Consider the following 16,176-nt stretch of genomic DNA (forward strand, 5'->3'; position numbering starts at 1 on the left):
AAGGAAATGCAACAGGCTGCCTGTAGCGATGTTTCTTTGTCAAAGTCTTCAGAGGGATGATGAAAAGTAGTCCGGTCCAGTTGGGACACCTTGAAGGTCCGCAGTGGTCCAGTCCAGAGGGGAAAGAGCTGGACAAAGCTTTTCTCTGAATGAAGGTTTTTGGAAGGTCAAGTCAGGGAGTGAAATCTTTTCATGCCCAAGGCAATTTTTGGGGCTTTCACTCGAAGCCACCAGCTGAGATATCAATCGATACATTTTCAACAAAAACATGTGTCTAGGGGGACTCCATTCCTAAAATAATGTATTTCACTAGTAAAGTTCACAAAGTTCCAAAAAGGCGTGAGGGAAAAGCAGAAGAGCGAAACAATCAAAGAGCTCATTGATTACCGAGATAATTCTTTGGACGACTTTGATGGACAGAAAGGAAGTCAAAGGACACAGAGTCCTGTTTATTTCTTTATTTTCCTTTAATGAACTCTTCAGCCATCCCACCACAGGTATTCTCCTGAAATCCCTTTAATGGACTCCTCAGCCATCCCACCACATGTGTTCTCCTGGAATCCCTTTAATGAACTCTTCAGCCATCCCATCACAGGTATTCTCCTGGAATCCCTTTAATGAACTCTTCAGCCATCCCACCACAGGTGTTCTCCTGGAATCCCTTTAATGAACTCTTCAGCCATCCCACCACAGGTATTCTCCTGGAATCCCTTTAATGGACTTCTCAGCCATCCCACCACAGGTATTCTCTTGGAATCCCTTTAATGAACTCCTCAGCCATCCCACCACCGGTGTTCTCCTGGAATCCCTTTAATGAACTCTTCAGCCATCCCACCACAGGTATTCTCCTGGAATCCCTTTAATGGACTTCTCAGCCATCCCATCACAGGTATTCTCCTGGAATCCCTTTAATGGACCTCAGCCATCCCATCACAGGTATTCTCCTGGAATCCATTTAATGGACTTTCAGCCATCCCACCACAGGTGTTCTCCTGGAATCCCTTTAATGAACTCTTCAGCCATCCCACCACAGGTATTCTCCTGGAATCCCTTTAATGGACTTCTCAGCCATCCCATCACAGGTGTTCTCCTGGAATCCCTTTAATGGACTTCTCAGCCATCCCATCACAGGTATTCTCCTGGAATCCCTTTAATGAACTCTTCAGCCATCCCACCACAGGTATTCTCCTGGAACCTCTTCAGTGGGCTGTGTTGGTTAATTAGACTGATTCTTCGGGACTACTGTACTAGACCCAACAAAGCCTTGTGTATCCTGCTCATTAAGACACACACACTTCCTCTCCCAGCACAAAGGAAACGCAGGTTGGGAGGTTGGCTTCACTGCTGGTAGTGAAGGACAGTGGCACACGTCCATAATGCCTTTTCTCCTGAGAGAACAGGCACTAACTGCAGCCCAGCGGGCTGATTTAGTTTTGGGACCAGACCCAAGTCACTCGAGTGTATAGAGGAACAATGGCTAATATAGTGGTTGTCTTTGTGTGGGGGAGATGAAAATGGTGGCCAACACTCGGTTATCGAAGTGTGTGTGTCAAACACTCACCATCCATGAACTCCGGGCTCAGTTTATTATCTGGTGTGAAGAGCGATTTGCAGTTTCTCAGCGGCTTTATTCGCTACCCATTTCCCAATGATCTTTCTTGGTACACGGCCATGAATATTGATTTGCTCTGTGTTAAAGCATCCCTCTCTTGAAGTGCGGCCTCACATCTCATCTCTCCTCCTGCAGATTGGGGTGGCAGCTAGCCATGGGGGTTTCAAAGAGTTCGTCAGCCAGCCAGTCACCCCTGTGAAGGTCACAGTACAAGTCCCCAATGGTGACAATCTAATTTCTTTACTGCTGGCCCAATCTGGGGTCGTACCATGACGCCTGTTTGGTAGGGGTCAGTAGAGTCCGACCCGGCTCCCACCCTCCAATAATGGAACACTGTCATGTACCATCCATCGGGACTTCAGTCACTAGGCTACATGCGTGGCTTTGTTTGCTTGGCTACTGTATGTCAGTGGTACAACTAGGATACATTAGTGCACTGCTAAATCTGAGGCAAATCTATATGAGGCGCTGCATTCTTCTACTTGCCCAGAGTCAGATGAACTTGTGGATACCATTTTTATTTCTCTGGGTGCAGTATGAAGGAAGTTAAAGCTAGTGTCACGAGCCAATGCTAAATAGCGTTAGCATGAAGACTGGAAGCGCAGTGATTGGACGTGTTCCGGCATGCTAGCGTATGCTACTGTACCTGTAGACTTCCAGTCACATGAACCAGACTTAAAACCAGACTTAAAATCATTTTTTAATTTTTTATTTCTTTCTAAATAATAATAATAAAGACAAACGGGAGAAGAAAAGATGAACAACAGAACACAACAAAACCAAATGAAATAGCAGCAGATACCATCTGAACACAGCAACTAGTACTGAAAAGTGGTGTCATTATGGACATCTTCATAGACTAGATATTCTGCATGAACAGGGCTTTAAATCTACAGGATGTTATTAGCGAAGATTAGCTCTATGTCGTACCGAGGGAGCATAAAATCCATAGCATTATGCCATTAGCATAGCATTCAAGCCATGAAACGCATTCATTATTTTGTTGTTTTCAGAAACGCTTTCAGGGGCATTAATTGCATTCACAGTCATTACGGTTGTTTGATGTGGAGCAGAGATGTACACTCTGCTCTGGTTGGCATTCATATGCATCTGTGTGCATCGCTGCTGTTTGTTTAGTTGGTGTAGTTAGCAAGGCTCCGCTTTGTCTCTGTTCCACCTTGTTGCTGTTGTCTTCGGTGTGCGCTGGACCTTTGGTGTGTGTGTGTGTGTGTGTGTGTGTGTGTGTAGGCTACATATAGAGTATGCATGTTTGTGAGAGTGTGTGCGTGCATTCGTGTGTGTTTTGTGAGCGTAGGCCTATGTGCTGGGAATGTGTGAGACTAGCAAGCTCTGGCCTCTGTTATAGCGTTAGTCTTGAGGTACCACAGCTGTGATAATTTTGTTGTTCATCATCCCTAAGTCGCTTGTGACCAAGGCCTTCGCAACTCATTCTCATTCTCTCTCATTCTCTCTCCCTTTCTGTTCCTCTCTCCCTTTCTCCCTCTGGTCTCTCCTCCTCTCCCTACCATTCTCCTCTCCTGTCCCTAGCATTCTCTCCTCTCCCCTAGCATTCTCTCCTCTCCCCTAGCATTCTCTCCTCTGCTCTCCCGAGCATTATCTCCTCTGCTCTCTCTAGCATTCTCTCCTCTGCTCTCTCTATCATTCTCTCCTCTCCTCTCTCTATCATTCTCTGCTCTCTCTATCATTCTCTCCTCTGCTCTCCCGAGCATTCTCTCCCCTGCTCTCCCGAGCATTCTCTCCTCTGTTCTCCCGAGCATTCTCTCCTCTCCTGTCCCTAGCATTCTCTCCTCTCCCCTAGCATTCTCTCCTCTCCCCTAGCATTCTCTCCTCTGCTCTCTCTATCATTCTCTCCTCTCCTCTCTCTATCATTCTCTGCTCTCTCTATCATTCTCTCCTCTGCTCTCCCGAGCATTCTCTACTCTGCTCTCCCGAGCATTCTCTACTCTGCTCTCTCTAGCATTCTCTCCTCTGCTCTCTCTAGCATTCTCTCCTCTGTTCTCCCTAGCATTCTCTCCTCTGCTCTCCCGAGCATTCTCTCCTCTGCTCTCCCGAGCATTCTCTCCTCTGCTCTCCCGAGCATTCTCTCCTCTGCTCTCCCGAGCATTCTCTCCCCTGCTCTCCCGAGCATTCTCTCCTCTGTTCTCCCGAGCATTCTCTCCTCTGTTCTCCCGAACATTCTCTCCTCTGCTCTTCCGAACATTCTCTCCTCTGCTGTCCCGAGCATTCTCTCCTCTGCTCTCCCGAGCATTCTCTCCTCTGCTCTCCCGAGCATTCTCTCCTCTGCTCTCCCGAGCATTCTCTCCTCTGTTCTCCCTAGCATTCTCTCCCCTGCTCTCCCGAGCATTCTCTCCTCTGCTCTCCCGAGCATTCTCTCCTCCGCTCTCCCGAGCATTCTCTCCTCTCCTCTCCCGAGCATTCTCTCCTCTCCTCTCCCGAGCATTCTCTCCTCTGCTCTCCCGAGCATTCTCTCCTCTCCTCTCCCGAGCATCCTCTTCTCTCTCTCCAATCCTAATTTCCGTTTCTCTATTGAGAGCAGCAGCCAACCTTCCCATCCTTGTCTCTTTGCCTCTGTGAGGTCTGTTAGGGTAATGAGGCGTCTACCTGGCCATTTAAAGTTGATGGTAATAATACCGAATATGTTTGAGGAGAAAGGTGTTTGGAATGAGATGTTATTGTTGCTGGAATAAAGGTGATTTGAATCACATGAGCGCCCGTATCGCACCTCGATCCTAACGCCCAAAACCCCTCTCTCCTACACACACACACCACAGTTACCATCAAACAATCAAAACTACCGCCCGTCTGGGCATTTATGCACACACACATGCACGCATGCACACGCACTCGGGTTGGGGGTTCGAAATCAGGAACAGTTGACATTTTTGTGGGATATCCGGCTATTTGAAATGTTCCTTACATTTTGGAGGGCCAGTGAAATGGCAGAGCAGGTAGAGGGAGGAACAGTTGCAGTAACCAAGGCAACTCCACTACAGCCAAGACCAGATAACTTGTAGCAGCCAAAGCGTTATTTATCTTCCCATGTAACAGTGCCTGTCTTGACTGGATTAACCTGGAGAAGCTGTTGGTTGCTCTTTACTCCTTCTCATTTTGCTAACTTTTATTTCCAGAACTTTACGGAGTAAGTTGAAAGCCTATCTATTTAGTGAAAATGTTGTTAAGTATTGAGTGTGATTGTATCACTTGTCTGTTGAGGTGTTGTTTCAGTGTAAAATAACCAAGTCACGGTAGAGCGACAGTCCACCCGTTGCCTAGGCAACAGAGACTTTGGCAAAGTGTTGGAGGGGTTTTCCAAGACACTGCTGTAGGGGCTCAGCTGCCAAAAACTTACACAGCTAAACTTGACATATTTCTGTCAGTACTTTGCACAATTTACACAATTATTTCTGTCACAGTAACTTTTTATTGACATTTTCAATGGGCAAGTTTATCAGGTGGAAGTAAATATTTTTAAACCCTCACAAAAGCCACCCACCTACAGACTCAGCAATATAGCATGTTCAATGCAAGGATTCATATAATAACCCCCACTCTTGCCACATAAATGGACATTTCAGAGGCATTGTCAACCACATATTTATGATATAACTGATACTATTCTGATCCTCTCCTCTCCTCTATATCCATTGTGCTTTGAGCCGGAGTTTGCAGCAGTCTGTTTGCAGAAGTCTGTCCAGTCTCATTCCATACATTTGATTTGTTGTCGTCTTCAGAGAGGTCATTTCATTTTATTTTCTTCATAACGCACTTTGTGTGTATTATTACATTATTTTCTTTCTACATAACACATCTGTGTACATTACACAAATCCTAATTTATTGTCTTAAGTTAGCTTGTCAGCTAATGTTAGCTAGGCTAGCTAGGTAGCTAACGTTAGCTGGACTAGGGGTTAAGGTTAGGGTTAGGTAACATGCTAGCTAAGTAATTAAAGGGTTAGGTTTAACTAACATGCTAGCTAAGTAGTTAAAAAGTAGGAAGTTGTTCATAACGTGATTTGTTTGGGCTGCTAGACACTCCCATTATACGGCCACCCGTCCTCCCAGACTAACTTTCCACCCGTCCTTTCTGTCTTAAGTTACCCGCTGTTTTTATCTGTGATTGAAATGCACTCTATATATAAAGAAAAGGTAAACAAATGTTTGTGTACCTGTCATGAATTTCCAAAAATAAATGTCTCTATTTCACAATAATCTGTGATACTCCTAGCAAGTCAGGGGAAACCACCACCATCTGATCTCCTTTCAAACTTTACCTCACAAGGATATCGCTTATTCTCATTTCCCCCTCTCATCTGTCCTGTTCATACCCTCTCCCTCTGTCCTTCCTTCCTTCCTTCCTTCCTTCCTTCCTTCCTTCCTTCCTTCCTCCTTCCTTCCTTCCTTCCTTCCTTCCTTCCTTCCTTCCTTCCTTCCTTCCTTCCTTCCTTCCTTCCTTCCTTCCTTCTGGCCGTCTGTCGGTCCTATTGGTGTGGTTAATTGCTTCAAGTTTACTCCCTCTAATGCAATATATTAGGGTCGGAGCCCCTTCATCAGCCTAACGCCGGCATTTAATTAAGTCTCCCGGGTTAGGTAGTGGGCCGCGCTCCATCAGCAGATCACATGGTCATTAGTAATTAATACACTGACAGGATTAGCGCTCTCTGCTAGGCTTGCACGGTGTCGCTAGAGGGCAGGGGGGCCTGAGTGATGGCTTCCAGAGGGGGAGAGAAGGGAAAAAGTGTGTCTGTGTAGTGGGTCGGCGTGTGTGTTGTCAGGGGAGGGGCTGGATAGGTGTGTGTGTTGTCAGGGGAGGGGCTGGGTAGGTGTGTGTGTCTGTGTAGTGGGTCGGCGTGTGTGTTGTCAGGGGAGGGGCGGGGTAGGTGTGTGTGTCTGTGTAGTGGGTCGGCGTGTGTGTTGTCAGGGGAGGGGCTGGGTAGGTGTGTGTGTTGTCAGGGGAGGGGCGGGTAGGTGTGTGTGTTGTCAGGGGTGGGGCGGGTAGGTGCGTGTGTTGTCAGGGGAGGGCTGGGTAGGTGTGTGTGTTGTCAGGGGAGGGGCGGGTAGGTGTGTGTGTTGTCAGGGGTGGGGCGGGTAGGTGTGTGTGTCTGTGTAGTGGGTCGGCGTGTTTGTTGTCAGGGGTGGGGCGGGTAGGTGTGTGTGTTGTCAGGGGAGGGGTGGGTAGGTGTGTGTGTTGTCAGGGGAGGGGTGGGTAGGTGCCTGTGTTGTCAGGGGAGGGCTGGGTAGGTGTGTGTGTTGTCGGGTAGGTGTGTGTGTTGTCAGGGGTGGGGCGGGTAGGTGTGTGTGTCTGTGTAGTGGGTCGGCGTGTTTGTTGTCAGGGGAGGGGCTGGGTAGGTGCGTGTGTTGTCAGGGGAGGGGTGGGTAGGTGCGTGTGTTGTCAGGGGAGGGGTGAGTAGGTGCCTGTGTTGTCAGGGGAGGGGTGGGTAGGTGCGTGTGTTGTCAGGGGAGGGGTGGGTAGGTGTGTGTGTTGTCAGGGGAGGGGTGGGTAGGTGTGTGTGTTGTCAGGGGAGGGGTGGGTAGGTGTGTGTGTTGTCAGGGGAGGGGTGGGTAGGTGTGTGTGTTGTCAGGGGAGGGGTGGGTAGGTGTGTGTGTTGTCAGGGGAGGGGGAGGGGCCTGTGTTGTCAGGGGAGGTGCCTAGGTGCCTGTGTTGTCAGGGGAGGGGTGGGTAGGTGTGTGTGTTGTCAGGGGAGGGGTGGGTAGGTGTGTGTGTTGTCAGGGGAGGGGTGGGTAGGTGTGTGTGTTGTCAGGGGAGGGGTGGGTAGGTGTGTGTGTTGTCAGGGGAGGGGTGGGTAGGTGTGTGTGTTGTCAGGGGAGGGGTGGGTAGGTGTGTGTGTTGTCAGGGGAGGGGTGGGTAGGTGTGTGTGTTGTCAGGGGAGGGGTGGGTAGGTGTCTGTGTTGTCAGGGGAGGGGTGGGTAGGTGTCTGTGTTGTCAGGGGAGGGCTGGGTAGGTGTGTGTGTTGTCAGGGGAGGGGCGGTAGGTGTCTGTGTGTCCATGCCAGTTTGCTCACACTAGTGTGTGTGCTGAAGTCTTTCCTCCGTGGTGACGGGGGTCTTTTCTCCAGCAGTAATGACATCATTAGAGGGCGACTGTGTTTCCATCTGCTCCACCATTACTCTCGCCCCACTTTGGGCCGCCCCGCCACGACGTGGGTCAGAATTAGAACGACAGGGGCTAAATGGCCCTGCTAAATGATGAAGCCATTAGGAATGGGAGGCTAATTTAGAACATATGTAGTCCTGGAGAGAGAGAAAGAGATGGGGAGATACTGGGAGAAGACAACCAGGAAAGTTAACTTCCTTACCCGACATCTTCAATATCTGTCAGTCTGGGGCTGCTGTTAGATCTGTATAAGGTATTTATGAGCGTTGATGAGACAAGGATGGAGTGGGTTTTAAATATGCAGACGGACTAAGAAATGGGGGATGAGATATTTTGATGACTCGCCGGAACTCTTTCGTGGATTGTTGTATTAACCTCGATGACATAATCAGTTATAGATCGTTGTTCTGCTGACAACATCATTCCTTATGTTCAATGTATTATATGACATAATGCTATTACACACATGGACTGACATTATAATAGGTACATTAGTTGTGTGGTGTGTTCTTGGGAGGATCGTAGATTAGACCAGACTGTCACCATTCACAGTGATGGCTGTTGTGTGGTGTGTTCTTGGGAGGATCGTAGATTAGACCAGACTGTCACCATTCACAGTGATGGCTGTTGTGTGGTGTGTTCTTGGGAGGATTGTAGATTAGACCAGATTGTCACCATTCACAGTGATGGCTGTTGCTCTATACTCCAAATCAAATCAAATTTATTTATATAGCCCTCCGTACATCAGCTGATATCTCAAAGTGCTTTACAGAAACCCAGCCTAAAACCCCAAACAGCAAACAATGCAGGTGTAGAAGCACCACTCCGTTGCATGAATCCTAACTTGATCCCTCTGTCAGTGAGTTGTCATTGATGACATGTAATATATATTGTTTTACGTAACTTAGTGGAATGCATTTGTTGGAAGTCGCTCCCAGAGCGTCTGCTAAATCTAAGTAAGTACACAAGCCTTTGCTAAATGACTGAAATGTCAATGTTCTGTAGGTTCTGTTGATGGACTACCTGGATGTGAAGAACACTAGAAGTGCTGCCGAGCCCTCTGCCCAGCTCACCTACGCCAGCACCGGCAGCGAGTTCGCAGCCTTCTTCGCCAAGAAGAAACCCCAACGTGCCAAGCAGTCCCTCTTCAAGTAAGACACCGACAGGCTAAAACACTTGAGCATTGAGGGACTGTTTTACCAGACCTAGATTAAGCCCACTTCTGTACTATAAAACATGCTTGACTTGATGGAGAATGTCCTTTGAAAGTGCTTTTTAGTCAAGGAAAAGGGGAAAATGTCCCCTACACCTCAGAACCCTAACAGAACCAAGTTACTGTACAGTAGGGATGTCTATAGTATTAGTGTGCTGATTCAGGCTGTTGCAGTGTCTAACTGGAACCATTTCAAAACCATGCAACTTTACACATGGAGCATACAGACTTAGCCAAAGCCATTTTACGTTATGTACCCCAACCACAAGGCAGACCTGTAGTAGTTTCTCCAGGTGTTAACTGCTGACCTCTGTAGTGTGAGCATTGTGTCTCTGAGTAGGAGTGACAGTAGTCTAGTCCCTGATCGGTGTGGCTAAGGCGTGACAATGACCATAGGAGTTGGCAAGACAGCAGAAACAGACCTGGGACCAGGCTAGAGAGACGGCACAAACAGACCTGGGACCAGGCTAGAGAGACGTCACAAACAGACCTGGGAACAGGCTAGAGTGACGGCACAAACAGATGTGGGACCAGGCTAGAGTGACAGCACAAACACATCTGGGACCAGGCTAGAGAGACGTCACAAACAGACCTGGGACCAGGCTAGAGTGACGGCACAAACAGACCTGGGACCAGGCTAGAGAGACAGCCCCAACAGACCCGTGACCAGGCTAGAGTGACGGCACAAACACATCTGGGACCAGGCTAGAGTGACGGCCCAAACACATCTGGGACCAGGCTAGAGTGACGGCACAAACACATCTGGGACCAGGCTAGAGAGACAGCCCCAACAGACCCGTGACCAGGCTAGAGTGACGGCCCAAACACATCTGGGACCAGGCTCGAGTGACAGCACAAACAGACCTGGGACCAGGCTAGAGTGACTGCACAAACAAACCTGGGACCAGGCTAGAGTGACGGCACAAACAGACCTGGGACCAGGCTAGAGAGACGTCACAAACAGACCTGGGACCAGGCTAGAGTGACGGCACAAACAGACCTGGGACCAGGCTAGAGAGACAGCCCCAACAGACCCGTGACCAGGCTAGAGTGACGGCACAAACACATCTGGGACCAGGCTAGAGTGACGGCACAAACAGACCTGGGACCAGGCTCGAGTGAATGTGTGTTTCTCTGTTCCAGGTTTGAGTCATCGTCTCACGCCATCAGCATGAGTGCCTACCTGAGGGAACAGCGGAGAGAGCTGTACAGCAAGAGTGGAGAACTACAAGGTAAGGGAGGGAGGAGTGTGGAGAGGTACAGGGTGAGGGAGGGAGGGAGGGAGGAGTGTGGAGAGGTACAGGGTAAGGGAGGGAGGGAGGGAGAGTGTGGAGAGGTACAAGGTAAGGGGAGGAGGGAGGGAGGAGTGTGGAGAGGTACAAGGTAAGGGAGGGAGGAGGGAGGGAGGAGTGTGGAGAGGTACAAGGTAAGGGAGGGAGGAGGGAGGGAGGAGTGTGGAGAGGTACAAGGTAAGAGAGGGAGGGAGGGAGGGAGGGAGGAGTGTGGAGAGGTACAAGGTAAGAGAGGGAGGGAGGGAGGGAGGGAGGAGTGTGGAGAGGTACAAGGTAAGGGAGGGAGGAGGGAGGGAGGAGTGTGGAGAGGTACAAGGTAAGGGAGGGAGGAGGGAGGGAGGAGTGTGGAGAGGTACAAGGTAAGGGAGGGAGGAGGGAGGGAGGAGTGTGGAGAGGTACAAGGTAAGGGAGGGAGGAGGGAGGGAGGAGTGTGGAGAGGTACAAGGTAAGGGAGGGAGGGAGGGAGGGAGGAGTGTGGAGAGGTACAAGGTAAGGGAGGGAGGAGGGAGGGAGGAGTGTGGAGAGGTACAAGGTAAGGGAGGGAGGAGGGAGGGAGGAGTGTGGAGAGGTACAAGGTAAGGGAGGGAGGAGGGAGGGAGGAGTGTGGAGAGGTACAAGGTAAGGGAGGGAGGGAGGGAGGAGTGTGGAGAGGTACAAGGTAAGGGAGGGAGGAGGGAGGGAGGAGTGTGGAGAGGTACAAGGTAAGGGAGGGAGGAGGGAGGGAGGAGTGTGGAGAGGTACAAGGTAAGGGAGGGAGGGAGGGAGGGAGGAGTGTGGAGAGGTACAAGGTAAGGGAGGGAGGGAGGGAGGGAGGGAGGGAGGGAGGGAGGAGTGTGGGGAGGTACAAGGTAAGGGAGGGAGGGAGGGAGGGAGGAGTGTGGAGAGGTACAAGGTAAGGGAGGGAGGGAGGGAGGAGTGTGGAGAGGTACAGGGTAAGGGAGGGAGGGAGGGAGGGAGGAGTGTGGAGAGGTACAGGGTAAGGGAGGGAGGGAGGGAGGAGTGTGGAGAGGTACAGGGTAAGGGAGGGAGGAGTGTGGAGAGGTACGAGGTAAGGGAGGGAGGGAGGAGTGTGGAGAGGTACAGAGCTGGGATGGAGTAGAACAAGGGAGGTGCCAAAACTTGAGGTGTTGCACCTCAAGCTCAACACTATAACAGAGTCCTGCACTCGCCAGGTACACACGCGCACACAGACACACACGCACAGACAGACAGCGAGGGGGAGATTGGAGAGTGAGTCCCTGGAGAGTCTCACTGTTCCACAGCTTTTCTTCTGTCTCTCGTTTCTCTCCCCTTGCTCCCTCGCTCTGCGATGACCTTGTGGTTTCAATCAGCGGCGCCTGACAGCACTGTTTGCCTGCTTGTTTCATCGTTTTTTTCAAACCCCGTTCCTCCGAGACATTGCCTGTGTGTAAAATGGAAGTGAGCGGCATGGTGGAAGAGAGATAGAGGTCGTCGAAAGGAGGAGGGGTTCCGAGAGAGAATTATTTTCAAATCCTGCATAATCGGTCATATGTCACAATTTCCATGATTGCATTTCGAGCAAACTTTAAGGTGAGTCACAGCAATGCTAAGTGTCACCTGTTTAGCATTGAACAGGTGAAACATCTCAACGACCCTCCCTCGCAGGCCTCGAGGTATGATTTCATTTTTGATAGGAAACGCCAGTCAACGCTAACCTGGCATTCAGGTTCCATACACAAAATGATCGCCCCGTTCGAAAAGTCCAGATTAACATTTCCTTTTAAAAAATGTGTTCCAAATAGCCTCCAACTTTTGTCCTTACCCCTCGGTAGCTCAGATGTCACAAAGATAATAAAACAGTATTTGGGCCGGTGGTTGAATGCCTGGCAGCGTCAAACGAAGATGAGATTCCTCATCTGCTGTCACAATGCTAAGCTCGGGTTCTTAGCTCGGGCAGACTGCTAAGGACCTGAATGACAGGGAGAGATTCAAGGAATCAAATGATTTAGAAAAGTTAAATAAATTGACTTGGATGAAGGGAGGGGGTGTTAAAAGTAATTGTTATCATCACACCACTGTATGTAGAAGCCATTCAGTGATTTCTGAAGGAATACATTATATTGAGAAAAACATGTAGAGACTTTGAGACAACGGTCAATCTCTTTTTTAAATGAAGCTGACTGTAGAACAGAGATTGAGAGATGTTGCGTGAGCCTGGCCAAGGGATTGTCCAACACTTAAAGAGAGCAGTATTTTCTCTACTAGACATAAGATCTCACCTCAATACACAGTAATCCATTCACACAGTCAACCATCACCAGTACACTTTCTCTATTGGCTGATGCCAGTTTGATAGTGCAGCTGGCTCAGTTGGTTGGAGTGTGATGTTAAGAGATCCAATACTCAAATCTAACTAAATCTACACAGTTTATTAGGTACACCACCCCGTTCACGAAAAAGGTTAGCTCCTACAGACACGTGGCCGTGGATTGCGACAGTTGAAGTCGGAAGTTTACATACACTTACACAGAACCCAAACCGGCTGCGCGCGTGTGCCATCGTGTGCCATCGTGTGCCATCGTGTGCCATCGTGTATAAATGTATTTTGTCCTCCCCACACCAAACACGATAACGACATGCAGGTTAAAATATCAAAACAAACTCTGAACCAATTATATTAATTTGGGGACTGGTCGAAAAGCATTAAACATTTATGGCAATTTAGCTCGCTAGCTTGCACTTGCTAGCTAATTTGTCCTATTTAGCTAGCTTGCTGTTGCTAGCTAAATATTTCACTTATAATTCACTGTATCACAATTCTAGTGGGTCAGTAGTATACATACACTAAGTGGACTGTACCTTTAAACAGCTTGGAAAATTCCAGAAAATGATGTCATGGCTTTAGAAGCTTCTGATAGGCTAATTGACATAATTTGAGTCAATTGGAGGTGTTCCTGTGGATGTATGTCAAGGTCTACCTTCAAACTCAGTGCCTCTTTGCTTGACATCATGGGAAAATCAAAAGAAATTAGCTAAGACCTCAGAAAAATTGTAGACCTCCACAAGTCTGGTTCATCCTTGGGAGCAATTTCCAAACACCCCAAGGTACCACATTCATCTGTACAAACAATAGTACGCAAGTATAAACACCATGGGACCACGCAGCTGTCATAGCGCTCAGGAAGGAGACAAGTTCTGTCTCCAAGAGATGAACGTAATTTGGTGCGAGAAGTGCAAATAAATCCCAGAACAACAGCAAAGGACCTTGTGAAGATGCTGGAGGAAACGGGTACAAAAGTATCTATATTCACAGTGAAACGAGTTCTATATCGACATAACCTGACAGGCCGCTCAGCAAGGAAGAAGCCACTGCTCCAAAACTGTCATAAAGAAGCCAGACTACGGTTTGCAACTGCATATGAGGACAAAGGTCATACTTTTTGGAGAAATGTCCTCTCGTCTGATGAAACAAAAATAAGGGCTGTACTACTCTGCAGTGACAGGAGTGTAGTACTACTAGCTGTGTTTCCCATGATAATTAAGGGCTGTACTACTCTGCAGTGACAGGAGTGTAGTACTACTAGCTGTGTTTCCCATGATAATTAGGGGCTGTACTACTCTGCAGTGACAGGAGTGTAGTACTACTCGCTGTGTTTCCCATGATAATTAAGGGCTGTACTACTCTGCAGTGACAGGAGTGTAGTACTACTAGCTGTGTTTCCCATGATAATTAAGGGCTGTACTTCTCTGCAGTGACAGGAGTGTAGTACTACTAGCTGTGTTTCCCATGATAATTAAGGGCTGTACTACTCTGCAGTGACAGGAGTGTAGTACTACTCGCTGTGTTTCCCATGATAATTAAGGGCTGTACTTCTCTACAGTGACAGGAGTGTAGTACTACTAGCTGTGTTTCCCATGATAATTAAGGGCTGTACTACTCTGCAGTGACAGGAGTGTAGTACTACTAGCTGTGGATGGTGGACTGTTTGTTCTTTGTCTCTTTACCTGAGGGAGATGGTACATTCTGTTACATATCCTTAACAAACAGTGTCTCTCAGGGGTGTTCGTGCGTGCGTGTGTGTGTGTCTGTGTGTGTGTGAAGGGGCCCTTCCGTCTCCCTCATTACAAACACACACCCAGAGCTTAGGAAGCTTAATTACATCGGCTCTCCAATAAAGCACACCGCATATGCTTCCATTAATCCACAGCTTCATCTAAAGGCTTCATTATAGCTACATATGGACCCACAGCTGGGTGGGTGTGGGTTTGTATCGATGGGTATCGGTGTGTCCCTTTGTGTGAGAGACAGAGGGAAGGCAGGAGACATGTCCCTGTATGTTTAATCTCCCTCTAGCTAGCTCTTTGAACAAAGAGGCTCTCTCTTTCTGGTCTAGAATCATAATATAGAAAGGCTCTCGCTTTCTAGTCTAGAATCATAATATAGAGAGGCTCTCTCTTTCTCATCTAGAATCATAATATAGAGAGGCTTTCTCTTTCTGGTCTAGAATCATAATATAGAGAGGCTCTCGCTTTCTAGTCTAGAATCATAATATAGAGAGGCTCTCGCTTTCTAGTCTAGAATCATAATATAGAGAGGCTCTCGCTTTCTAGTCTAGAATCATAATATGTAGAGGCTTTCTCTTTCTGGTCTAGAATCATAATATAGAGAGGTTCTCGCTTTCTAGTCTAGAATCATAATATAGAGAGGCTCTCTCTTTCTCGTCTAGAATCATAATATAGAGAGGCTCTCTCTTTCTAGTCTAGAATAATAATATAGAGAGGCTTTCTCTTTCTAGTCTAGAATCATAATATAGAGAGGGTCTCTCTTTCTAGTCTAGAATCATAGTACAGAGACCTTTTCATTCCATCCACTCCCGACTCCATGAATAAATGATGGAAACAGGGAAACCACTTCCAAGGTACAGATTTGTTATCATGGCCCTGAATGCAGGCAATTGCTATTTCCTTCCCTGTTTTTATTTTCACCTCCAAAGTGCCGGTTGGGAGAGAGCGAGCAGGGTGGTCATCATTGCCATTTCTAAGATATTTCTCAATAACCACGTTTTTTTGTTAGACTACACCTTTTTGAGTTGTTTTAGTCAGCGCAGCAACAGAACAGAGCTGTATTACCTTACCCCAGGGCAGGCAGTGTTGAAATGACAACTACACCATGATCCAAACACAAAGGTTTGTATATCAGCCTCCGCTCCTGAACCGTATGACCTCCCCTCCCACCCAGACACGGTCATAATAGACCCGCAACTCTGTTTCCCGCGTTTCTATCCCCCTGTCTGCCATATTTCCCTTTTTGAATTTCAAAATGGCTGGTTGTCAAACAAAATACTTGACTCTCCACAGTAGTCCACCTTGAGTTGAGTTACACAATGAGTTGCTTTCTCCCTTAATTCCTATTGTGTTTGTGTGTGTGTCCTTCTACAGTATGTCTGCCTGCATGTGTGTGTGTATCTGTCTATCTAGAGGAGAAAAGGCAATCTGTCTATTAGTGGTGTTGTTTCTGCGTAATAGTGTGCTACCCTGGGGACGAGGAGTGGAGAGGTGCACAGTGACTGACTGCTCCGAGGGAGCGGGACCCGTGTGTCCCGTCAAACTGATTTGTGCCACACAATGGGGAGGGAGAGAGGTGCAAATGGAAACACTGACTGAAAGAGGGGAAGTAGCGAGAGGTGTGTGTGAGAGGTGTGTGTGTGTGTGGGGGAGTGGGGGGGGGGGTGTTGGCACTAATGCATTTGTGTGTGTGTTACTATGTATGCATGTCTGCCTGTGTGTTTGTATCTGTGTACTGCATAAGCTCCATGCAGCTGCACCGATTGATACACCTGTATGTCTCTTATGTCAGGCCTGTCGGGTGGAGGGGTGAGGAAGAGGGCTGTGACGGACAATGAGGATTAGCCCCGTTCTGACTGTTCTGTAATGGAAGTCCACAGCAAAGAACACCTCTCATTTTA

The 16,176-nt window shown here is 48.2% G+C and overlaps 1 protein-coding gene across 1 annotated transcript in view; it reads left to right on the forward strand.

Annotated features, from left to right (window-relative positions):
- The window catches only part of LOC139378421 (exocyst complex component 4-like), a 247,383-nt gene that overhangs the window by 71,615 nt on the left and 159,592 nt on the right, over positions 1-16,176 (forward strand). The window contains exons 8-9 of the mRNA XM_071120583.1: positions 8,750-8,895; positions 10,101-10,189. Of these exons, the coding sequence (XP_070976684.1) occupies positions 8,750-8,895; positions 10,101-10,189 (235 nt within the window). The remainder of the gene's footprint in view (positions 1-8,749; positions 8,896-10,100; positions 10,190-16,176) is intronic.

Source organism: Oncorhynchus clarkii, chromosome 21 (assembly GCF_045791955.1).
Source record: "Oncorhynchus clarkii lewisi isolate Uvic-CL-2024 chromosome 21, UVic_Ocla_1.0, whole genome shotgun sequence".
In the NCBI taxonomy this organism is placed as follows: Eukaryota; Metazoa; Chordata; class Actinopteri; order Salmoniformes; family Salmonidae; genus Oncorhynchus; species Oncorhynchus clarkii.